General features: G+C 34.2%; 1 protein-coding gene across 2 annotated transcripts in view; it reads right to left on the bottom strand.

Moving 5' to 3' along the window:
* LOC111052841 (protein mac-1) overlaps window positions 1-23683 on the bottom strand; it is a 47445-nt gene extending 23762 nt beyond the window's left edge. The window contains exons 1-9 of one of the 2 annotated variants that reach the window (XM_039429884.1): window positions 23288-23683; window positions 22868-22991; window positions 19792-20030; window positions 17976-18097; window positions 17574-17676; window positions 11605-11823; window positions 9550-9684; window positions 7575-7794; window positions 5870-6152 (exon numbers count right to left, since the gene is read on the bottom strand). In XM_039429884.1, the coding sequence (XP_039285818.1) occupies window positions 5870-6152; window positions 7575-7794; window positions 9550-9684; window positions 11605-11823; window positions 17574-17676; window positions 17976-18097; window positions 19792-20030; window positions 22868-22991; window positions 23288-23437 (1595 nt within the window). In that variant the 5' untranslated portion in view covers window positions 23438-23683. Of the gene's footprint in view, window positions 1-5869; window positions 6153-7574; window positions 7795-9549; window positions 9685-11604; window positions 11824-17573; window positions 17677-17975; window positions 18098-19791; window positions 20033-22867; window positions 22993-23287 lie in introns of those variants that run through there. The other variant, XM_039429886.1, reaches the window with a different exon arrangement.
* Between the last annotated feature and the right edge of the window lie 3986 nt (window positions 23684-27669).

Genomic DNA, 27669 nt, shown 5'->3' with positions numbered 1-27669 from the left:
ATCCCATCAATTAAGTGTTTATTGTTCTATTGTCTAACTGTATTCTTTATTCCAGCACTTTTCTTTATGCTAGCAATTATACCTCGCTCATCCTAAATCTTTGCCTTTCATTAATTTAAAAGACAATTGATGAGAAGAAATCGAGATGAAACATTCATGTAATTTATTTATTTTCCAAATCATTGAAAAACAATATCATGCTTACAACTGAATTTTTAGAGAATTTTGTTTGCGAGATCAGTATTGACTTGTGAAGCGATCAAATCCATTTTCTCACGACTAGATATCAAGATGATTCTCAAATCACAATAGTATGCAGTTTTCAATCAATCAATTAATTAATTGGATTTCTACTTCGATGAAACAATGAAATATAATTGAGCTCTGATAGACAATTTTACTAGACATTCTAACGATGATTCATTATTAAAAGATGTGAATTGTTCTCACGTTTTTGTTTATGAATGAATGCTATTTGAAAATCATCAAATACGATTTATGCTTGAATATTATTTTCTTGACTCGTATGTAATAAAATGTTTCTCTTTTTCAGAAACGGATGATTCTTGATATAATAATTTATTTATTTATAAGATTATTTATGTGAAAACGTATATTTTAATAACAATATTATCTGTATTGATGTTAATGAAATAATCAATTCCAGTAGATGATTACAATTGGAATATAAGAAATAGCTATTAATTTGACCATTTACATAATCTATTTGTAGGGTTTTTGGGGATTTTACTAGTAATTATTGTTTATAAAATTGATATCTTATACGAACTGTTCATTGATAGATTAATATAGAGTTCTAACTGATATAATATTTTTAAAATGAATACCATAATACTTTGTTCCTTAGCATTTGTAGAAATATGTTGTACGGTATTGTCTCAAGAAATTTCTCTTTTTCACGGAGCTCTATTTAAAGAAATTCACAATGTAGTATTTTACGAGTCCACAGTTCCAATAACATTCAGTATTCCTAGGTCAAATCCTTTATTTGTTATGAGGAACCTTCTGAGTACTCCTTTAAAAATTGACTCATGTCCTTTCCCTTCCCCATCGGAGTGTGCAGTATTTGATCAGATTCATCGAACGGAGCTGCAACTTCTACAACTACAAGACGGCATTTACATTGGCAGCGATGACGACAACACTCCAGCTGAGAGCGAAAATCGACTACCACGCCGCGAACGCTCTATCGATACGATCGGGGCGGTCCTAAACTGGTGTTGCGGAGTAGCTACCGACGAAGAATTGGGCGCATACGTGAAAACCGAAACCGACATCACTTCTCATCTCAGTAATCTTCAAGACTTCGTTCACGCTGAACATGTCGAATTGATAGACAACACACGCAAGATGAACGGCATGGCAGAGAACGTGAAGAAAGTATTGAACAACATGAAGCATGACCTTATTCTTTGGCAAGAATCATTCACCCAACAGAATAAGTTTCAGAAAGGGAATACTACAACCGATGTACTGAAAACACAACTGAGGACTACTATTTTCATGTATATGATGACTCTATCTAACAACTACAATGAAATCGACATGAGATGCTACAATCAACAACTTTCTCATCACGTCATTTCAAAAGAAGACCTAAACAATCGACTTCAAGAACTCGAAAAGAAAATAAACAAGAGAAACTTCACCATATCAACAAAAGACAACGATAAAATTCGAAACTTGAAACTAACATCCTGCAGAAAATCCGACAACGAACTATTGGTTACCCTCAAAATACCAATAAAGAAGAAAAATTCAACTATTTCATTATTCCACCTGCAATCTATCCCGCTTCATTGGAATGGTCATACCTGCCGTTTGACCTCCCAACATCACCTGATACTTAGAGAAGAAAATAAACTGCAAATCCTGTCAGATGACGAAGAAGACGATTGCCAGTTCAAGCAGAAAGGCCTCTGCTTGATTCCGAGGAAAAAGATGTCGAACTCCGCCACCCAAGCCACTTGTCTCCACCTTCTAACATCAGAAGCAGACGTATCGGAGCTACGAGAAGTCTGCAAATTTGATTGTAAAGCAACTGACAATCAAACCCTAATCACTCGCCTACGAGAAGACACCTTCCTATTCCACAACACCGGCAAAAAGACGACAATTCGCTGTAAAAACTCAACAACTGAGGTCCCAAGCAACAGTCCAGGAACCCTATCACTCCACATCCCTTGCAACTGCGAACTTCAAGACGACAACGGCGACGTACTGATAAGCACTCTTTATCCTTGCGACTCCCGTTCCCATCCTTCTCCAGCTATTAATAACTTAATTCCTCACATGTGGACAAATTTATCTAAATTGAGCATCCCAATTTTTAAACATGAGACTCTGCCTCAGTACTTAAACCTTTCAGAAATCTTAAATGAAAATTGGCACTTGAATTTTTCAAAATTTGAAGAGCACAACTCATTCTCAGAAGACATTTTCCATCATGTTGAAATGCCAAATAACTTTGATTTGTTAGGGGTGAACAATAAACTGATCATTTATATTATTATTGTCTGGCAAACACTGATAACTGTTATATTCTTGTATTTATGTCTTCAAAATTATATTAAGAAGAAAGCAAATCAACTGAGAGTCCCGAAACGTACTCCAATTGTGGACTACCCACAGGAGCTTTAAGAATATATTGTGTTTTAGTAAAGTAGTATGTAATGAAATCATTAAAATAATGGGTTAGGATATAGGAAACTATGCAAATAATAATTACTTATTCACTATTATTGTATCCATTTACTCTTTTATGCTATCGATTCAAATATTTTCCCAGATTAGAAGATAAACTATTTCAATTATTATTATTATTATTCTTATTCTTATTTTCAAGGGTTCCACAATATTATTTTGCTTACTCGAATACTATTCGGACTTGATGTTTAATTTTTGCATTATGATTCAATTTTATTACTTTCGTAGATTTTGTAGGTTTAATTTTATTCATCAATATAATTGAATTTTTTTCCATTCAATTCTTATTCAGATATGAATGTATTGAATTGTTGATTTGAAGTTGATTGATGTGTTAAGTTTGATTTTTATGAATTAGTTCACTATAATGTAATTTATATCACTTGCATTTAGCTTATGAATTGGCACTCACATAGATTTAAGGTATTCATTGAAAGTTATGTTACATATAAATATCCAATTAGAATAATATTGTGAATAATAATAATAATAATAATTTTAGCTTGCGGTAATTTTGACTTTAATTTTTGAAATATTTTTGAAATGTGTAAAAATTAACTTAGATGCCGTTTTTTCGATAACTTCGGGCCGAAGTTTAGGGGGACCCGGGGATGTAATAGAACTACATAATTTTTATTATTTGTCATGAATTTTCACAGTGAATAGATAAATTGCTGACGACGGTGAAAATTCATGACAAGTAAAATTATGGAAAAAATGAGAGGCTCTAGTCAGTCGGTTACGAGGACGGGACCTGGAGCTATCTACTGCAGATAATCGGGCCCGGCTCTACCCTTCTTTTCCGAGACACCATTTTCCTGGTTCAGTGAGTTCAGTGAGCTAATATTATCAATTTTATTATTATATATTATTCATCTTTTTATTGAAGGCAAATCCTGTAATTATTCTATTGTTTGTTTAAAAAGTTTTCTCAATATTATTTTTATTTAAGTTTCCAGTTTCATTTTGAGTTACAATTTGATTAAATCGATTACTTAGTTCTCCAAAATATAACTGTTTTGTTTATTATTTTAAAATATAGTTCCTTTCTCATGAGTTATAGAGTTAGATCAATTTAACCTCTCGCAAGCCAAGCGATTCCCCTATTATAAATTGTTACCATAATGTCTAGGGTTGTTCTCACAACCTTATAATACCATCACAATACCATACATAATATAACCCCAATATATATCCTATAATAAATACCCCATTACATGGTGTTGGGCGTCGTTCTCATGAGAAAGAGTTTATTAATTGACAAGATTAGCCTTCAAATTATCTATTGACATTTTCATTTCAGGTCATTATCATAATTATTATATTCTGTGTTTGATCTATTATGTGTTTATGTGTTATGTGTTTGATCTCTATTATGTGTTTAGGTGTTGTAATCTTCTGACGTGATCGTATGCATCATGAGAAGTTCATGGATCAAGAAAAAATATCGATCTATGCAAGACCTGGATGCAGATACTCGGTCTCGGATACACGGAGAATTGTCAGCTGTTCGTTTAAACACCTTATGAAACACACCAATGCAACGATATCTACAAGTGAACATGACTTAGAGTTAAAAGTAGTGTCGTAGTGTTAGCATATGGCCCTGAAGCCTGGTTTTCATTAGTTAGTGGTAGAGTTCCCTGGGCAAGTTCTAACTATCTTGTGAGCTCTCACAATGAAAACGATCATGGTAGAGTACTAGTTTTTAGTAGAGAAGAGTGGGATAGCACCGCGGGATAGTACTTTACCACCTGCCTGCTCCCACCACCGCTTCTCACTCTACTCTACCACTACTTTGCTAATGAAAACAGTCTCGAGCTAGTAGAGTAGTCGTGCCGTAGGCTATCAAGTTTAAGAAGTATTGTTATTTATAAAAAGTATTAATTTATTGAAGTGTTAATAAGAGTGCTCAAGTATTAATTTATTAAATATAAAGTATTGACATTTTAAGGTTAGTTCTGTTCACTAGACAACACACTTTACCTACTATTCTCAATTGTAGTGAAAAAGTTACTCGACCAAGTAAGTAGAGTAGAGTTAGCACGGTAGAGTTAGTATGCTAGTTAATCGACCACTAACTCTACTAGTGCGCACATCTCGTGCGCATATCCACCACAGAAACACACGACAGCACCAGTATTTCCTACAAATTCCACTCCACCGCACAGTTATGTAAAACTCCTAATTTACTGTAGTAGCGTCCCGACTGTGGAACAATCTATCACCTGAGTTGATTTTATCACCAAGCTTCTATTTGTTCAAATCGAGGCTTCTGTCATCATTAATAAATGATACATTAAATGATAAGGTCATTATGATTGGCAGGGTTTGGTGCATTGATGCTCTCATTTCATTGCTCCTATTTCATGCACAGTTTCATTATTACTTCTCTTCTTCCTTATTAAATGTCTGATCACAGTGTTTGCAATAGGACCACCTTCATAGTTTATTTCTTACCTATTTCATCTACCCTCTATTGTATTGTATTATGAAGTTTAATTTTTCATGGTATACTTTCACGATAAGTTTCATTCCACATGGATGCAAATAACAACTTTAGTTAGCTAATGTGATCTATTATAATAGATTGATTTGGTGAATACCTAAAATAAAATTGTGATTTTGTGAATTTCAACAAAGTTCTTTTTTTGTGTTTCAGTCAAGAAGAAAAAAAAAGAAAAAATCTTTCAATGATTTGAACTGAACTCATTGCTAGCGATCAGACACGTGTCTCTGCTAGCAATTACTGCCGGTAAAATGAGTACAACTGGGATTTCAGTTATGTTATATCTAATTTATTTTTATTATTTCTAGAATAGAGTATATTCTGAATTTCTGTATGATGTACCCAATTATTATGTGAATTTGTAATTGTATAAATCTTGTATATATGGCAAATAAATTGAATTGAATTCAAATTATTGTGTTGATGGCTCAATATATGCAAAATTATTTTCTTCAATAATTGTAATTGATTAATGATGCGGAACTGTAAATAATTATTTATTTCTCAAGTTTTATTTAATTTTATATTGTCAATTTTTGTAAATGTTACCATAGGCAACAGCCTTGTAACAATTATCAATAAATATCTTATCTTACTACTGTAGTGAAAACCAGGCTTGAGAGAAGCACTTACCTGGTAACAGCGGCAATACCAGCCTCGGTGAGCAACGCCTTGAGATCGGCGCCCACATAGCCGGGCGTGGCCATAGCGATGCGATCCAGACTGACATCGGCGGCCAGACTCAGCTGCCGACTGAGCAGTGCTATGATCTCCCTCCTGGCGGCGCGGTCCGGAATGCCCAGGCAGATCTCGCGGTCGAAGCGGCCCGCTCGCCGCAGTGCCGGCTCCATGGCGTCCGGACGATTCGTAGCGCCCACCACTAGTATCTCCTTGCCTGCCGGCGATTCGGACAGTTCTACGGACCGAAACAGAGACAGGTTAACGGTGATTCAGTACATAAAGTGAATTAATGAATGGGTTGACAAACAAATGAGCGGGTGACTAATGGAATAAATTCACATAGTAATGCTGTACTATATGGATACAAACACAATGAATGCGGAACGAAGCGGAGCGTGGCGTGGCGTGGTCAGAGCGTTCATGATACACACTGGAAGCGTCTGAGCGTCAAGCGTCTAGAAGAGTAGAGTAGAAGAGTGCAAGAGTAGAATGGCACTCGCACTGTGAATCTCCGCTTGTAGACGCTGCAAAAAACAAACCAGCTTGTTCCAAAGTTTTACGCCACAGTCCGCTCTGCGAGTAGACGCTTCCAGTGTGTTGAAGCTCATTACTTAACATGCTATTGTTCACGACGCTCCTCAACGCCACGCTCCGCTCCGCTTGGATAATGGATAATTATCTTACAAATGGAAATTGCCACAATATCAATACACGTTACAGGCATAAACTTCGGATTTAACAATATTCTCATACAGTCTCACAAAAAGTTCCATTTCATGTCAATTAAACTTTAAAATGCCACTCCAGATTATTTCAAGCACTTACTTTTGTATAAGTTCAAGAAAACACTGAAAGAAATATTAATTAGACAGTGCTTGTATACTGTAGATGATTTTTTCGATATTGAGTGGAGTGAAGTTTTGTAGCTAGTGTTCTATATTGTTGATTTATTCTTACCATTAAGCAATTTATTGTTTATATTTACCTGACGATGTCAATGTATTTCTTGTAAATATTGATGACTAACAAAATTTTTATTCTTCCAGTGTGTTTGCACCCTATATCTGCATTTTGAAATTCCTTTAGTTAGAATATACTAAAATCAAAATTACAGCAAATAAATTTATGAATAATAATTTCATCTTTGGCCAAACTAACGACAGAACATGTGCGAACTAATCACTGAGTAATTTTATATTTAATACAATTTTATTTATTTGATAAAAGTTTGATAGTTAATACAGAGTAATAATTTCAATTCAATTCAATTCTTTATTGCCAAAATTTAACAACGTAACAAATCGAAGGTTAATAAATCAAACACTTATCACAAGAAAATAAAATAAAATTAACCGCCCAGAACTAAAGAATTAAAAATTGTTTCGTTTATAATGTCACATAGCACTTATAATAATAATAATTATTATTATTTGAAAACATCATGATAGCTGAGGGCTCGTCCACTCTGTGATTTGGTCATTGTACTTGATATTTAGATTCAATGACAATTGACACAAGTAACAAAAGTAACAAGTTACTTGAGACAAAGTTACAAAAGTAACAAATTTACACAAGTCACAAAGTAATTAACACAAGTACAAAATCAAATCAATGACATTTGGTTGAAAATTGCAAAGTATAGTATTGTAACTCTCACCGTCAAGCGATGTGATCAACTGCGCCACAATGCGTCGCTCCATGTCCTTTTGAGTGTTCTCACGTCGCGGCGTGATGGCGTCCACCTCGTCAAGGAACACAATGCACGGCGCCACACGCTTGCCTTGCTCGAACAACTCACGGATCCGCTCCTCCGATCCGCCCGACACTCCCGATACCAGTTCGGGCGCCGAAACGCGGATCAAAGGGACGCCTAGCTCCTGCAGCCATCATATCAGTATGAGTTATAACATGTCGCTGATAAAACATTTTTGTTCACTTAGTTCCTTTCTTCATACAGTCATGAGAATCGTCTTTTTTCTTTAGGGCTACTTATGAATATATATATAACCATTACCATTTTTCTCTTCTCCAACACACCCAACCACAAAGCCCATGTTTTTTTATATTTGTAGCATTTTATTTGTTTTGTAATTCTTTGTCATTTGTCTTGTTTTGTGTGTTTTAATAAATTGAATTGAACAATAAAAATTGAATTATATAGCCGAAACATGTCGTGACGAAATAATTTAAAAAATTGTACTCAAGATTATTTATATTTTTATTGATAGTCAGAAGAATCCTACATTCATATTAATATATGAATAAAATCTATATATATAAAAGCGAAATGGCACTCACTCACTGACTGACTGACTCACTCACTCACTCGCAGAACTAAAAATCTACCGGACCAAAAACGTTCAAATTTGGTAGGTATGTTCAGTTGGCCCTTTAGAGGCGCACTAAGAAATCTTTTGGCAATATTTCAACTCTAAGGGTTGTTTTATAAGGGTTTAAAGTTCGTCTTTTAGCATGTATATTCTTCTTCTCCCAATCTCTTAATTATAATTGGAATGTCCATATCATATGTTACTACAGAACTATAATCAGATAGAGTACCTCTTCGAAACAGTTGTTAACTGGCAACTAAATTAATAATTTTGTCAGGTTGGCATTAAGTTAAGTTGACTTTGTTAGGTTGGCACCAAGTTGAAGATTTAAATGCATTTATCGCGGAAAAATTGATTGGGCACTGCTACTTCAATCAGAGCTATTCCTGGGAATATTATATTACTAGCCGTCAGGCTCGCTTCGCTCGCCATATCCGTTTAGTCTGGACCCCCGACTGAATTGTCCTAACATATGATGAAAATGCAGGCGAGCGAAGCGAGCCTGCTGATCTCATTCTGGGCCGATCCAGTCGGGGGTCCAGGGGTCGGAGCCCCCTGGCTAGACGGATATGGCGAGCGAAGCGAGCCTGACGGCTAGTAAGCTTATATAAATAAGGTTGAGTTGTAGAGAAAATTTAGAATCTGAATAAATATCTCAAGGTTGAATGGTAGAAAGGACTTAAAAATCCTAATAGATATTTTTTTTCATTTTCCATTTAAATAAGATATAACAAGTTCGTGGATAAACATTATTGATCACAAAGTTCTTTTCTTCATACTGTACTTACCTGCTAACTCTATTACTAATTTAGTGTTTTAATGTTAATGTTCACAATGTAATTTTTTGTCACGTGCCATTAATGTTAAAGTACACAGAAGGGGTTGTAATTGCCTTGGAATGGTATATCACAGTATGCAGCCTACCCATGATCACTTAGGCTGGCCAATAACGGTACGACATGCATATGATAAACTTGAATGTACATTTTATTAATTATGCCAATAATGTTAAAACGAGTGTTAAACTTTAAGCCTCATTGGTTGATCGAGACGTGAATGGCAACCTTTACTCAATTTCCCACAAATTAATTTTTGTTGGACGACAATCCAGAGGAGTTTATTTATAAATTCAGGAACATTACATATTATTTTTTATATATTTTCGATAACTATCAATTAACTATAATTTTCATTACTATCAGTTTCCAAAATGTTATTAGATAGTGATTTACATTTTCAACAACTTTGTTTTGTCATTTTGTGAGAATAAATTCATTGATTTCAATTGATAAGTTGACTTACCCCAGCTAGAGCACGAACCAGGAGAGTTTTGCCAGTACCTGAGGGACCATGTAACAGGAAACCTCTAGGAGGAGTAACCCCCAAGAAGTGGTAGATCTTTGGATGTTTTAGATGCACCACCAACTCCACTACATCCTGTACGAATAAAATGTATTGATTTGCAATGGAGAATTATTGATGTTTTGTAGGAAATGTTTCCCTGAAAACCATATAGCCTACAAACGATCAACTTCAATAAATAAATAGTTAATTAAAAGTAACCCAAAATGAATGCTACTGAAACTTATGATAAACTTCTACACACTACAAAAATCAAGCTTTATTCAATGGAATCACAAAACAAATTACATCATCGGCTACGAACTGAAAGTATTTTCTGTGTTCGTTCGACTTTCATAGGATATATTAGTTCATTTGTAATTTTGTCCTATTTATTATTCTCATTAATTTAGAACTGAACTGGTGCAATATCTTCCATTATTTTGATACATCTTGACGTAGTCAAGATACATCTTTACAAAGTAGTTGTAAAAAGATCATTCATAACTTGGAAAATAATTGTGAGAATTTGAAACAGGATTTTGGGCTGAAGATCTGATGTATTAGTTAGATAACAAGTCAAACATTCTTATTTTGAGGGTTATAAGTGAAATAAGGCCTGAAATACATCCTTTGAAATCATTTACAGGATATCCTTCATCCTCTTCTTCAGATAACTTCCCCATTGCGGAGGTTGGCAACCATCATGGCCATTCTGACTTTGTTAACTGCTGCTCGGTAGAGGTCCTATGATGTGCAATTGAATGCTTCTCTAAAGGTGTGTACAGATTTACGCGCCGCGAACACGAGCAATTCACTTTTCATCAGCTGATTATATCTGTATTTGTACAGAAACGGTAAGACACAGATTTTAGGTTTCTCAACCAAAACATTAGAGAAGCATTCAACTGCACGTTCAAAATATCAGGATTTCCTAAATATATTCAAAAACATTAGAATTTTATTCAATAGTAGCAAATGTAAACAAAAATGTTTATCGTCCCAAAATTTCTTTGGAATAATACAGGGTGCGGCAGTCAATCCCGCATTTTTGAAATAGGTGTAGAAAATAAACGGACGTAGATATCAAAATTATATTCATAAAATATTTTTCTACATTAAAAAGCATTTAAGAAACATTGAAAATAATCACTGTTTGAAAATAACATCAGCAAGATGGCGGCCTTCCCGAGTACGGCATTCGCGCAGGTGATTTGCGAAGCTGTTCATAACATCACGAAGCATAGGCTGAGGAATTCTCTCAATTTCTAGCCGGATTCTTGCCTTCAGTTCACCAACAGTATGTGGTCTTTCTTCGTATACTTTACTTTTTAGGTAACCCCACAAGAAAAAATCACATGCAGTGAGGTCTGGTGAACCGCGCACCATGAGGTCCACGGAACCGGGCCATTGCGGGGAATCACTCGGTTTGGAAAAACTCCGTTAAGAACATTCATGCTCACGCGGGCTGTGTGACTTGTTGCTCCATCTTGTTAAAACAATGTTTCTTCATTCACTTCATGTTGCCGAAGCTGAGGAATGAAGAATGTCCTTAACATTGTTGAATAGCGCTCAGCATTCACAGTAACAGATCGCTCTCTTTCGTTATCAAAAAAATAAGGGCCTATGATACCCGACGAGTACATTGCGCACCAAACTGTTACCTTAGATGAATGGAGAGGTTTTTGATGTAATTGTTGCGGGTTCTGGTCACTCCAATACCTAAAGTTCTCAGCCTAAGAATTCCTCAGCCTATGCTTCGTGATGTTATGAACAGCTTCGCAAATCGCCTGCGCTAATGCCATACTCGGGAAGGCCGCCATCTTGCTGATATTATTTTCAAACAGTGATTATTTTCAATGTTTCTTAAATGCTTTTTAATGTAGAAAAATATTTTATGAATATAATTTTGATATCTACGTCCGATTATTTTTTACACCTATTTCAAAAATGCGGGATTGACTGCCGCACCCTGTATATAGTAATGTAAAATGAATCTATTTAATTTGAACTAACCTTCAACACTTTGCTATAGCCGCCGACATCTTTCAGCGTGATACTGGGATTCTTTACTTCGGCGAATCTAAGTTTGGTGAAGGTTCTTGGCCCAGGAGTAGGCTGACCTTGAGGCCTGTCTCCCATCACCTTACTCGGATCATAGGTGCTATTAATCATTGGCCGTTGGCCGGGGATTTGTTTTTTCACCAAATAATTAGTTCCTGTATTCACTTTTCCCTGCAAACAAAAGTCAACAGTTGAAGATTAATTGTTTGGAGAAATCGTTGGGTATAATAAGTAAGTACGGCTAAACTATAATTGCTGACGTTGTCCATAAATATTGTAATGGTGAGCGGCAATAAAATTATATTTATTTAAATTACAAATTTGTCAATCAATAGATAGAAAAGTACGCACTGCAACAAGTTATAATTATTCTCTGCAAGAGCACCAAGGGAACTTCTATCATGTTCAGCGATTCAGAATCAAATAAAACAACATTTTCCTTCTTCACAACTTCAAAAAGTTCTCAACACTGGACTACAAAAAATGGCACCAGAAAAGAAAATATGTTTGTTCATATAAATCTAAGAGGCAATATCATACTATCATAAAAACTTATTGCTCAAGATTATACATTGAATACTATTCTGATAAATAAGAAAATAGATTAATAACAAATCCTTGCAACTGAGAGTCTAACTAAACTTATAAATGGAGGAAACAACACCAGAAAATAGTGTTCCACTACACACACCTACCTGATTCTTAAACAGTTTCTGGGTTTTTACATCTTACTTAAAATCAATTAAATACACGATTCTGCAGTGAAATTAGTTTTGAACCTTTCGTTCCTCTATTTAGACTGTTGGGTACACCTTTTTTTATTTGAATTGGATAATCTTTTTCAATAATTGTGACTCTGACCATTTCATTGTGAAGGTAGTAGTGAGACAGAGGCTGTCAATGCTGGCGGGTAAACAAAAGGTTGTGCCTATAAGATGGGATGTTGAAAAGCTAAAGAGTGAAAGAGTCCGTAGTGAATACCTCAGATTAGTACAGGCAAAAACTTTGAGCTCTTCAGAAACAGATGGTGTTGAAGAAGTATGGACAAAGTATGGTGATATTAAGTGCAAAATTTGACTATAATTTGATATTTTAATCATTCTAAATTCAAAATTTCTAGCTAATATATATTCTTGGACAGAACTTTGAAATTTAAATTTCCTCAGTAAGAACATAACCTATTTTTTTTCGGACAATTTCATTATTTATCAAAATTTGGGAACAGATTAGTTTTGGGCTATGCCTGTTGTTCTATCCCAATCATGAATATGATTTGTAATTATATCAACGAATAAATAAATAAATAAAGCTAGCCAATGGCCTGAAGGAAGCAGCAAATGAAGCAATGGTCAGAAAAGATGGAAAAGGAATGAGCGATGGTACGATAATGAGTGCAGGGAAGCAATTAGAGAGAAGAATGAAACCAGATCTCGAATGATACAACGAGAAACAAGAAGAAATTATGAAGATTACAAGGAAAAACGAAGAATTGCCAATAGAACATGCAGGACAAAGAAAAGAGAAGCTTTGAACAAACAGTTAGAAGAAATTGAAATCTTATATAAACAGAATGAGACGAAAAAGTTCTATAGAGCGATGGAAAGAATAAATAAAGAATATAGACCAAGAATTATTTCATGCAAAGACAAGAGGGAGAGTTTTGAATGGAGAGGATAATATCATGGAGAGATGGGCAGAGCATTTCAGAGAACTGTTAACAGTAACAGATATCAATGAGGAGAATGTACATGAAGGAACAGGGGAGCCACTTAGTATTGAAGCGGAGTTTGTTGCAGGGCCAACATTAGAGGAAACAGAAATGGCTGTAAAGCACCTAAAGAATGGAAAGACAGGTGGCCAAGATAATATATCGGCAGAAATGATGGTGGTGATGACACAGTCAAGAGAATACATGAGCTGATAAGTATGATATGGAGAGATGAAACTATGCCTCAAGATTGGAACATAGGTATAATATGTCCAATTTATAAAAAAGGCGATAAACTGGACTGTAATAACTATCGTGGAATAACTCTTCTCAGTGTAGCTTATAAAGTCTTATCAAGTATTCTTAACAATAGAATTAAGGCCTACACAGAACAAGTGCTTGGAGAATATCAATGCGGATTCCGGCCAGAAAGGGCAACAGCAGATCAAATCTTTACAATCCGGCAAATCACAGAAAGTTTTATGAGCATGACCTGGATTTACATATTTTATTTATTGACTCCAAGCAAGCCTTCGATAGCATAGTGAGAACTGAGCTATGGAAAACATTGGAGCAATACGCCTTACCAAAAAAGCTCATTAGTCTAGCAAAAATGACAATGAGTAGGACTGCAGCAATGGTCAAAATTGGTAATAGAAGGAGCAGCACTTTTGAATTTAACACAGGTGTCAAACAAGGCGATGGACTATCTGCAATCCTATTCAATATTGCATTGCATAGAGCTATTGGAGGATTAGACAGGGGAAATATTTTCCACCGAATGTATCAGGTATGTGCATATGCGGACGATGTAGCAATAATTGCAAGAAGGAAAGATGTCCTACAGGAAACGTATTTGTTGCTAGAAAGAAGAGGCGAATAAGATTGGCTTGATAGTGAATGAAAGAAAAACGAGGTACATGAAAATATCAAGTAGTCAAGCAAGAAGAGTTCCACAAAACCTCCAAATTGGAAATAAAATCTTTCAAGATGTAAGGAGCTTCAGCTACTTGGGGGTTGAACTGAATAACGAGCACAAGATGGGTTACAGAATAAAGCAAAGAGTATTGGCTGGAAATAGAGCATACTTCAGTAACAGGAAACTTTTGAAGAACAGGCTCATATGTAGAAACACGAAACTTAAAATATATTTGAGCCTAATTCGACCTGTTGTAACGTACGGCTGTGAATCTTGGACGTTAACAAAAGAAGACAAAAACCATTTAGGCGTTTTTGAAAGGAAAATCCTAAGAAAGATTTATGGTCCAGTTAAAGAAGGAGAGGAGTGGAGGAGAAGAACTAATTCAGAGCTCGAGGCATTGATGAAAGGCCGAAATATTGTAAAATTTATAAAGGCACAGCGGCTTAGATGGTTTGGACATATCTGTAGAATGAACGAAAACAGAATGCCTAAAATAATATTCAAGGAGAGGCTACATTCAAGAAGAAAGATAGGAAGGCCGAGAATAAGATGGGAAGATGAAGTGAGAGACGATCTCCAAAAAATGGGATATAGAGGATGGAGACAATTAACAGAGGACCGAGAAGCGTGGAGAGCTGTAGTGGAGGCGGCCAAAGCTCATATTGGGCTGTAGTGCTAAAGAAAAAAAATCTTTTTCAATATAATTGGTAAGGTCCATTATAAGAGTGAGAAAAAGTGGCAACTGAAATTTTCAAGTGGTCTAATAAGCGAGTTATGAGTTGTTAAAGTGCTAAATCCGTTTTCTTTCCAGATCATAAACGTTTTCGAATTTTCCATTGAGTTTTTTTAATACATTCAGTATATCATTGGCTTTGTTCTAATATTCGTTTTTTCGCGATTAATGCCAAAATAAACAAGTTATCGAATTTACAAAAAATGCTACTTTTTTATTCATGAACGATATGGGGAATAAAATGTTTTAGTTTGGGATGATATTTTTTTTTTAATTTTTAAGAGAAGTTATGTTGATATTGTCGAAACCGTTTATGATCTGGAAAGAAAACGGAGATAGCACTTCAACAACCCATAACTCGCTTATTCGACCACTTAGAAATTTCAGTTGCCACTTTTTCTCATCTTAAGCCGGCACCAGACATGTGTCTTTCGGCAAGCAGCGAATGTTCGGCGTTCGGCGAAATATTCGTCTAGATATTTGACGATTAACGAGCACACATCTACACACATGCGTGGTTTGCCAAGCAGTTGCTCGTTTTGGGAATAGCAAATACTCGTCAACTGAATGTTATCTCATCTACCGTCAACATGAAAGAGCTGTTATGTAGCTGAGGTGAATGTGATATTTTTGAGCTCAAAATTTAAGTAGTTTCATTCTTTTTTTGTGAATTTAAAGTTTGTTTATGTTTTTACGAAAGTTTTACTATCCAAGTCTAAAATTGTTTGTTTTATTCAAATCTATATTCTCAGATTGTGATTTGGTGCAGAAATTGAAATGGACATAACCTATGTATAATATTTGGACAATTTGAAACTTAGGAAATTGAAAAAGTTTTAGGCAATAGCCTGTTTTTTCTTTCTTGATCATTGTATTGTTTATGCTAACCAAATAAATAAAACATGGATCTCGATATTGAAGATGCTCTTCATGCTTATTCTGCTTTTATAAATAAACCAAACTAACCCTATGTACCCGGGTCAATAACTGTATAGGACATGAAAAGCCCCAGAATTTTTAACTTCAATTGAAGTTAAATTGATCAACCTAGAAATTTAGATTAACCTAGATTAGCCCTAGAATTTAACTTCAATTGATTAAAAAAAATATTTGTAGAAATCGTTGGGTATAATAAGTAAGTACGGCTAAACTATAATTGCTGACGTTGTCCATAAATATTGTAATGGTGAGCGGCAATAAAATTATATTTATTTAAATTACAAATTTGTCAATCAATAGATAGAAAAGTACGCACTGCAACAAGTTATAATTATTCTCTGCAAGAGCACCAAGGGAACTTCTATCATGTTCAGCGATTCAGAATCAAATAAAACATCATTTTCCTTCTTCACAACTTCAAAAAGTTCTCAACACTGGACTACAAAAAATGGCACCAGAAAAGAAAATGTTTATTCATATAAATCTAAGAGGCAATATCATACTATCACAGAAACTTATTGCTCAAGATTATACATTGAATACTATTCTGATAAATAAGAAAATAAAATAATAACAAATCCTTGCAACTGAGAGTCTAACTAAACTTATAAATGGAGGAAACAATACCAGAAAATAGTGTTCCACTACACACACCTACCTGATTCTTAAACAGTTTCAGATCTTACTTAAAATCAATTAAATACAGGATTATGCAGTGAAATTAGTTTTGAACCTTTCGTTCCTCTATTTAGACTATTCGGTACACTTTTTTTATTTAAATTGGATAATCTTTTTCAATATAATTGGTAAGGTCCATTATAAGAGTGAGAAAAAGTGGCAACTGAAATTTTTAAATGGTCTAATAAGCGAGTTATGGGTTGTTGAAGTGCTAAATCCGTTTTCTTTCCAGATCATAAACGTTTTCGAATTTTCCATTGAGTTTTTTTTAATACATTCAGTATATCATTGGCTTTGTTCTAATATGCGTTTTTCGCGATTAATGCCAAAATAAACAAGTTATCGAATTTACAAAAAATGCTACTTTTTTATTTATGAACGATATGGGGAATAAAATGTTTTAGTTTGGAAAGATACATTTCTTTTTAATTTTTAAGAGAAGTTATGTTGATATATAGTCGAAACCGTTTATCATCTGGAAAGAAAACGGAGTTAGCACTTCAACAACCCATAACTCGCTTATTAGACAGACCACTTAGAAATTTCAGTTGCCACTTTTTCTCACTCTTATAATCTTAACAGTAATTGTTATCTTAGCAATTATATCGAAAAATATTATCCAATTTAAATAAAAAAAGTGTAACGAACAGCCTTAAAAGATTTTCATGATTCGAGCATTACAGAAAAAGATGTTTACAAACGATTCGGCAATCATTGAAAAGTATCATAGTATTGAGATTAAAGGAAAATTCAATCCTTCAAGATTTATTTTCAATATCAATCTTCAATACATTCAAAATAATCAGTGATATGAGTTGGAAAAGTGTAAAAATTTGTAATAATGATTTCATTATTGTGAAAAGAAGAGTATATAATAGGCCTTCATGAATAAGAATATTTCAAAAAATGAATCAAGGGATTGAATTAGAAAATATACTTACATTTTGGAATATAATTTGTGGTGGCTTTGGAGGCGATGGAGACTTTTCATCTTCATCTTCTTCATCATCGCTGCTTATATTTATAAGCTCCTGAGAAGTATTACTGCAATTAGAAAAAATAATGCTACATGAATAAAAAAATAGCAAGCAATTGAATATGTGTATTAATGAAAATCAATAGAATTAATCGATCAAAAGTTATCAAATTAAATTTAGGTTCAAGCTCCAATTTAAATAATGAATATCTCTACAGAATATTTTTATACATGCCTTAATCTCTATAGTTGTTCTTTATATATATATAAGAGAAAACGCAGCGCAATATAAAAGATATGGTAAAGGTTTAGGCCTAATTGAAATTGGAAAAATTTAACTCAAATATTGAAATACAATAGTACTCACTTGACGTCATTGTCTTTCTTGATCATTGAGACAGAACCTCTATTGATGATGACATTGCCGATTCTCTCGGTTCCCATCATGGTATTATTGCTGCTAGTATTGACACTTCTTCCGTTGCGATCCTTCAGTGAAAAAACCACATAAATGGATTGAAATTGTTATAACAAGAGATTATTTTCACAACTTGAAATAAAATTTTAATAGTGATTTGAATCTTGAGTGCAATTGGACATTCAAGTACCTAGCATTCTTGTATGAAATGAAAAATAATCTTTATTAGGCTTTATAAGTTATTTATGTAATATGAATTAATAGACAATACTGCTCAAATAAGAACAGTACGATTATAATTGAACACAATTTTTTTTAAAGGTCTAACAACATGAGTTCAGAATAAATAATATAGGAAAAAATCAAAATTTTGTCCGCCACCTATAACTGCACTTTTGAATCCAAACTTAATTTTTTTTAAATGGAAGGTGGTCATAGTATACATAGGATACGAAAACCCCACATAGATAGCCTATCCCAAACCGTTTCAAATTATTCACATTTAAAGATAACAAAATAAATCATACACCAATAAACGATTAAAATTCTTACAGATTAAAATTTTCTGTTCAAAGTGTTAAATATGTTAGTAGATGTTACTATAAGTTCCTATTAACACTTAAAAAAGGGTGATAGTTTAGATTTATTTTAGAATTTCACTGAAGTTGGAACGGCGGTTCCAAGATGGGGGACTAAAATGATTATGAATGGACAGAAAAGTAGTTTTCCAAACGAATAGGATCCACAATAAAACTCTATGTCAAATTATCATTGCGAAAGAAATATTAAGCTGTTTCCATACCCTGTATACATTAAGAATTCAATCTGATACTTGATAATGGGAGATAACTACCCGAAACTAATGCAGCCATGTCTAAAATAAAATTATATATGGGTACTAGCATATGGAAACAATAGCGTAATATGCTATCGTTTCTCTATGGTACTAGTAAATCTTCGTAATTAGACTTTCAAATAGCCCTGTTAAAATACTTTAACGGGAAATTAAATACATTTAGTTTCATCTACTATAGTGAGGCCCACGTTATAATGACAGTGCTTGTTTAGCAATTGTATTGCTATCCTTCTCTATCATTCAACAAAGCTGATAGCGCTATTTCTTTCTCTCGCTTTGCTCTGTAGCAAGATCGTCTTTTAACAATGTATAATTAATAATTAACAAAATATTTAATCTTGATTATGAAAATTCATTATTAAATTATTGAAAAATATAATTTATTGCTTAATAAAATATGATTGATTAACGAGAATGAACAGTTACATCAATAAACCTGTATCAGATACCGTCTATAGAAGGCATTGTCAAAACAGGATCGGCAAAGTTATTCTTCTATCTTTCTTCACTGACATTATAACGTGAGCCTCACTATAGTTGACCATGAAAAATTGACGACGCATACTAGTAAAATTTATATTTATTTAGCTATATAATAAGTTAGGCGACAGAATTCAAAGGATTAACTAAGGCTCAACTCACACTTACGCGACTCAGGTCGAGAAGAAACTCGACTCTAGTCGAGAGCATGTGTTTTCAAATGGTGACGTCGCGTAGACTAGAATCGACTGGCCTAAGTGTCACCATTTGGAAACACATTCTCTCGACTAGAGTCGACCCGAGTCGCCTAATATAAGACTAGTATGAGTCTTCTCGACCCGAGTCGCGTGAGTGTGAGTTAAGCCTAAGTTAATAATCTTGATAAATTACTAAGTGGCTACCATAGATATTTAGGATAGAAAAGCTCACCGAAAGAGGGTCCCCGTCGAACTCATCACTATCATCATCATCATCATCATCCAACACACCTAGATCCTCTTCGTCTTCTTCCTCTTCCTCCTCTTCTTCTTCTTCTTCTTCATCGATTTCACCCACGTTGAAGTCTTCTGCTTCTTCATCTTCCTCTTGATCCTGTATTGCACAAACCTCATCCTCATCCTCAGCTGGTCTTGATTCTACACTGTGCTTTTGCATTATAAACTTCACAGCTGCCAAACATGAAAATTAATTGTCACACTATTATTAAAATTCAGATAATGTTCAACAATACAATTCCCTATAACTATAGAAAAAAAATCTGGTGTGGCGCACTCACACAACTTTCCTTGTCGTTATGAAAATTTATAACCTGACGCTAGTGTTCATGCGCAACTCAAGTCTACCATTCAAAGATCTGAGCCAGCTGGTGACAGGACAATAACGCTGCAGACACACGAAGACTGCTATCTCTTCATAATGAATGATTTATTAGAATCAACAGTTGCCAACAGTTTGCAATTGAATAATCACATTTTAAGCTCGAATTTCGAGCTTATTTTAAATTTTAGGTGAAAATTTTAATGAATATCAATTGTAGAGATTTTCATGCTCAATCTTTTCACTTGGAATATTTTGTTTAAATTGTATCTGAAGCCTGATAATTGGGAATCTAAAATCAAACTTTGCATAGAAGGAGCTGAGCTCTTGGAATTTTTACAGTTATGGGACTTGTGGCAGTTCATAGAGCTTATCAATGAATATTTTTTGTAAAAATTTGATCAGAACCTTTGGAGCCGTTTTCGAGAAAATCGCGAAAACCCCTGTTTTTGACAACATTTTTGGCTCTTTATCCGCCATCTTGAATTGCATTAGATCAAAATTGTTCGTGTCGTATCCTTATATTGTAAGGACCTAAAGTTCCAAATTTCAAGTCATTCCGTTAATTGGGAGATGAGATAATTATCGTGTACACAGACGCACATACACTCATATACACACACATACAGACCAATACTCAAAAACCACTTTTTTGGACTCAGGGGACCTTGAAACGTATAGAAATTTAGAAATTGGGGTACCTTAATTTTTTTTGGAAAGCAATACTTTCCTTACCTATGGTAATAGGGCAAGGAATGTAAAAACTATAGCATTAAAACTTTGAGAAGCCATTTTAATGTGAGAATAAGACTTTTCAATCATTTGCCATCATATGTCAGAGATCTACCTTATCCTAGTTTCAGAAAGGCAATAAAAGGCAATAAACAAATTCTCAAGTGGTAACCCATTTTATAGTTTGACGGAATTTTATGAAAACTCCTTCAATTAATGTTTGTCTTATAAAATACTGTGTAATAGTATGTGTATAAGATTATATTTGTTATTTATGAGTTACCTAGATGGTATAAATTTGTATTGAGTGGGTCTCCACCCAAATTATTAATGTAATGTTTCTTTTCAATTCTCTGACATTGTCTAATGCAATTTTGTAATTGTTCTTTGACAAAAATAAATTATTATTAGAATATATACCATGGTATAGGGCGTTTATGTTCCATATTCAACTGTTAACTCAAGGTGATCCAAGTATAGTTCTTTTTCATGAATCTATGTGCCGCTGATAGTCTCTCATACTGTGCCATTCTTAGGCCCGGTTGCACAAAAGCCGGTTAAATTTTAATCGTGATTAATTTCACAAGAACCAAACCAGAGAAGGCTTTTTTGAAAATACGGCTTCTCTGATTGGTTCTCGTGGAATTAATCACGATTAAAATTTAACCGGCTTTTGTGCTTACACTCTCACCTAGCCAAAAGATTAATCGACAGTGATCGACTTGAGATAACAAAAATCGGCTTGAAATTTGGAACATAAACTAGTTTTAGTTGTAGCACCATAACTGGGAACTGATCATCACAAGATCTTTTCAAAATCGTTTCTGTAAGGTCCATATATATGCACTATCTATGTTTAACACTAATCGTAGATTACATGAAGAAATGGTAGTATCTATTACATTCAAAGTTTAAGCCAACAGCTGTTCAATCTATGTTTGAATCGAGATAGTGCAAATGAACCCAGACATAGCCTACTATAGATAGAGCCATAACATCTTTAATATCTAAAGTAAGCCATGACCCAGGTCATTAATTTTGTCAATTTCAAGTTGTTTTTATTCAAAATATATTAAATTATGTTGATTCTTACATTTAACATTTCTTCTGTAGTGGGATTCAGGTTATAAAGTCAGCTTCTGATTATGTGATTAACATTAGTTTGCTATCATTGTCAGTCATTATATAAACAAGATTATAGTGTTGTCCTTATTATCAAGTCAGCATTTGATTAACATTGGTGTTGCTATTCTTTTATTGAATAAAACATATAACGCAACCGTATCCCTTTCTAGCTCTGCAAATTACCAAAATATTTAATCTAAATTTTGAAAATGTGAGCAAAATTCAAGTCATTGAATCTTCTTGCCGAATAAAATATAACTGGATAAAATTAACAACAAGGATAAACCGTTAATATTACATCAAATAAACCGGAATCAGCTATTCTACTATAGAAGGCAGTAGCAATGCAGAGAATCCGCAACGCTGTTTTCCTACCTTTTCAACTGAATTTATAACGAGGACTTCACTATAGGTCTAATCTTTTCTATCTAAGTACCGTTGCCAAATTGTTTGCGGCCTATTTAGAAATATATGATCACTAGAGAAAGCGGGAGAAAAATAAAAAAGCAACAATGCCTTCTTATTATTTCCACTGACTTTATAGCGTGAAACTCACTATACGATTAATTGAAACAATATGTTTATTAAGCTACTAACTCTAGACTGTATTTACAAACTCTTATAAGTTCAGGATATGCTCTGATAAAGTGATTAAGTGTAAGTCAAGGCCCTTGGCCAACATACCTGTCATTAAATTATATTATTGACACATCAGGTATTTTTCAATGATTTTTTTTCATATAAACCCAAAAAGATAGGTAGCAGATTCATTTATCAGTTGGAAAAAAGATAGCCTATGTAACTGACGTAAGCTAATCTACTTGATACATACCTTTTTTGACATTTGCTGCAAAAGGGCCAAATTTCCTTTTTCCATACTCCTTGTATTGTGTTCTGAGGTGTTCAATCAAAGTATCAATATCAACTTCCAATTCATCACTTGTTTCAGCAAGGTACTGAAAAATAAAGCAATCAATTTATAAATACTATTTCCTAACTTATCACCATGTGGGAAGTAAAATCTCTCAACTAAAATGTTTGGCAAATAGTATTGTTTAGATACAATAATTGTCTAAAAAAAAGTAACAACCAGTAAATCTCTTATTATTAGGAATTAGGAGGAGATCAAAAAGTAGCTTTAGATAGAAACGATTTTGTAAGTTGGAGAAATAATACGTTTATAGCCTAAAATCAAAACATAACCAATATCTTGAATTATGATTGAAAATAACTAAGTAGTAGGCTAACTTACCGTTTCTATTCTTGGTACAATGAAAGGATCAGCAAAATAAAAAGATTTTTTCTTTAAAATTTTTGTTTTGAAATCAGGGGTCTTTGCTTTACTACCGTTGGAAATTATTACACCACTTTGTCCGGACTTGGGGGTTGAAACCTTACCCATTTTGATACTCTTAACTCTTTATCTGAATCTAATAACGCTTCATGAAAACGGATATTGTACACAATAACAAGTATCAAATTCAACTGTACATTATAATCAAACAAATAATTATATTAGAATTAACTTATTCAACTTCAAAGCGCATTATTGTATGATTGTACTATGATGTACATTAAAAACAAATCGGAATCGGTTGATAGTTGATACTTGATAGGTTGATTGCTGTTCGGCCATCTTGTTTTTCCACGGCTAGCCTAATCTGAAGATTGTTGAGAGAAAGACGCGCCAACATCAATGCAGCATCAAGCGGGATTTTTAAATGCAAAGAAATTCATTTTTTCATGAGTGATACATTTTGCATCTCATTTTGATAGTTGAAAAGATTTTAATGAAAGTATATACTAAGTCATCCAATTTCAATATCATCAATGAAAGTTTTCAAGTATAAGAATTGATATTTGAACAAGCTTTAGCGAGTTCTTCCTTTTGACTCAAGGCCAAAGTCGTTGTCATCCGTCTGTATGTATGTTCTGCAATAATTTTAAAGATTTGATCAGTCAGCTTAAAATTTTGAACACATATTCTTTAAGACTTTCTAAAAATAAAGCTCGTTGAACTACAAAATTTTCCGACTCCATCCTTTTTCAGGATATAATGGACTAATGTGTATGATATTTCATTTACATTGAAACATACAACCGTCGAAGAGGTTTATGGTGCCCTCAACTCCTTGAGTAGTAGTAGGCCTAACTGTCTTGACTTCTTCAACTTAAATTCTCTTATCTGTAAAATCAGTAGTTACCATATATGTAAAATTTTAACATGCATATTTAATTATTGTATTTATTCAGGCACATACCCGGATATTCTTAAAATTTCAAAGGTAGTGCAAATTTTCAAGAAGGGGGACCTCAACGAGTGTGGTATAACTATAGATCAATTTCAGTAGTGTCTATCTCTTCAAAAGTTTTCGAGTATCTAATTTCAGAGCAGTTTGCTCAATTCCTTGAAGGAAACAATCTGTTATTATGCAGACAGTTTGGATTCAGGAAGAATCATACTACTTGTCAAGAAGTTATATGTCGTTCATTCAAGAGGCATATTGAAGGGAATAGGAAGCAAAAGAAGCGTCAGGGCTAAACTATTTGATATGTCTCGAGCATTTGACACCATTTCACATGACATTCTCTTTTCCAAGCTTGAAAATCTGGGATTTCTCTGAAGGAGCTGTGAAGCTTATTAGATCTTACTTATCTAAAAGACTGCAAGCTGTTTGTTTCCATAGGGAGTCATGTCTGATCTTCGACACGTTCCTAATGGTTTGCCACAGGGATCGATATTAGGGCCCTTACTTTTCATAATAACATATGAATGACTTACCATCCAATATTGAAGATGAAAATTCTACGTGTTATATGTACGTCGAAGATGTATGTTTAAACATTAAAATTGATCAGCAATTGAGTGAAGCTTTTCTAAAAGAAGAAGTACCTAGATAATATATTAGGACTGACTGGTGCAACGCCAATAAATTAGCTCTTAATCTTCACAAAACACAAAGTCTATCATTGTCATATAATAATATGAATTCTTCGCACTCTGTTAAATTTTTAGGTATTTACATCCAGAGCAACTTGAAATGGAAATCTCATATATAGACTATATACTGTCTCTAAAGTTACCAGAGGTGTCTTTAAGTTGAAAAAAATTAAGAGAAATAGTACCAGTTAAAATATTATTGAATGTACATTATGGATATGTCCATTCACATCTACATGATGCTATAATGTGGGCAAATTGCAGCTACTCCTTAAACCTTTTTGTATTACAAAAGAAAGCAGTTAGAACTATTTGCAATGAACCACCTCTCTTTCTCATTGCAAGCCTTTATTCATAAGACTGGGAATTATGAGTTTGCCATGTATACCAATACTTGTTGTTTGTGAAGTCTAACTTGAATTTCTTTTCTAGCCATAATAATGTCCACTCTCATTACAAACGGAATCGATTAAACATCCGAAATGAATTTCACTATTATAGATCTAGTCATACTAGTTCTAAAGCCTGGGCAATCAGATTTTATAACCACCTACCATTAGATATAAGAGAACTACCAGAGACAGAATACAAACAGAAAATTAAAAAGTTCCTATTGAAGAAATGTTTTTATAGTTTAGAAGAGTATTTTAGCATTAGGTTGGACAGCATAGAATGATGTCACTATTTTTTATGTTTAGTGTTAAGTTGTATGATTTTTATGTATATTGACAGTGCCTGTACAATATTTTATATAATGTGTCTTGGGCAATAAATGAAATTTGAATATAATAAAATGACATTGAAAGTGGTAAGTGGATGAGAAAAAATTGTTGTGATTAATCAGTCAGCTTTATTCATTGCATTATTAGTACAGTTTACTTAACTGGTGCTATTTATTGGAAGCTGTCACTAAGATAGTTTTTCATGGGCTGTCACACATGATTGCAGCCAATGAATGTTACAACATAATTTACAATTTTTTATATGAATTCGACATTATTTTTTGAAATGATTTCCTAGGTGGTCATAAGATAGGTACATGATTTGGATACAGAAAGTGAGACAGAATTCCACGAGAAAATGATTGGCGAAAACCGCACATTAATATCCTAAGTCATTTTACGTTTAAAAAATAATACTAATGGCCCAATCAATGGTAAAGATTGAAACAAAAAATTTTGCGCAACAAATAAGGGGAAAGCTGAATTTTTGCAGGCTGTTAGTATACCTAAATAGTACAAAGCTCGGATAAATACTTACCCCTGGTAAATATTTCAAATTGAGTAGAGGATAAAGCAAGGCGACCCTGTTTGATCACCTGTAATCTTCAATACAGCTCTTCAGAAGGAGTTCAAGCAGCTAGAATGTGAAAGAAGAGGAATCTCAATAAGAGGCGAATATTTTAATCATCTGTGATTTGCCGATGATGTTGAAGCAAATGATTTGTAAATTGTGGAAGGCGAGTGAAATAGAGCTGGACTTGAAATCAGTCCAGAAGAGACCAATCTCATGTCAAATGCGGCTCCAGGAATAATATATAGATAGAGCTTGATGCAAAACTTTTGAATTGGGGGCAAGAGGTGATTCATCTTAGTCAGTGTTTTTACTTTCTTTGCCCTATTACCATAGGTAAGGAAAGTATTGCTTTCCGAAAAAATTAAGGTACCCCAATTTCTAAATTATTTCTATACGTTTCAAGGTCCCCTCAGTCCAAAAAAGTGGGTTTTTCATTTAATTGAAGAGAAGAGAAAGAGATACAGACAGCTGCTTGGAAGAAGTTCTGGAGCCTTAATAAAGAACAAAGATGTTAGTTTTTAAAGGGCCCCATACCAGGACATCCTATATACCGGACCTGCGCCTACAAAAAAATGACCTGTAATGATATTTTAAACGGGAACTGGACGAACTGTGACGCTCTCTTAACAGCTGATTAGTGATTTTTTCTTAGTAGGAATTTCTATAAGACCACCAAATGCGGCGGCCATTTATTTTCTAGGCTCAGGTCCGGTAGTATATAGGAGGTCCTGCCCATACGCTAGGAAACTTGGATCGGCGAACTTGGTTCATGCGAACCAAGTTCCCAGTGTATGTGGAGATTTGGCGAACCACGAACCAAATTCGTGACGAATTTGGTCTTCAATCTGGATTAAAAACTTTGTTCGGTTCGTCCGCCAGGGCGATATATTCTATCTTAATATTATTATTTCTTCTCACAGCAGCTGCAAACTTTGAAACACTCATCTCTAGACCCCGAAAGACACTGAAGTAACGAACGGTAGTTCGCTCTCCCCACTACAGTGTGTGAGACAAATCCTACACGAACTTGGTTCTCCGAACCAACTTCGCCGATCCAAGTTCCCTAGTGTATGGGGCCCTTAACGTCCAAAGTAAAGGTACTCAGATCATGTGTGTTCCCAACTCTCACTTACATGGACCTGCAGAGCAAGTTAGTACTATCGACTCCATTCAAAATTTGCAATGGGAAGGAGATATTCATCGGATGCAGAGAATTCGTACCGCGCAGCTATCAAGAATAAAATCAAGCTGAAAGATGTCACTGAACCAATATGAGGATTGAAGTAGAAATTGACAGGACATATTAAATATGTGGAAATTTTCGTGAAATTTAAATTTTCAAGACTACAAGATAGAAGATGGACGAAGAAGATGGCTGAATGTGAGCCAACGGGAAT

This window comes from Nilaparvata lugens, chromosome 6, assembly GCF_014356525.2.
Source record: "Nilaparvata lugens isolate BPH chromosome 6, ASM1435652v1, whole genome shotgun sequence".
Taxonomy (NCBI): Eukaryota; Metazoa; Arthropoda; class Insecta; order Hemiptera; family Delphacidae; genus Nilaparvata; species Nilaparvata lugens.
The sequence above is the reverse complement of the archived record's forward strand: the minus strand, read 5'-3'. Positions and strand labels throughout refer to the sequence as shown.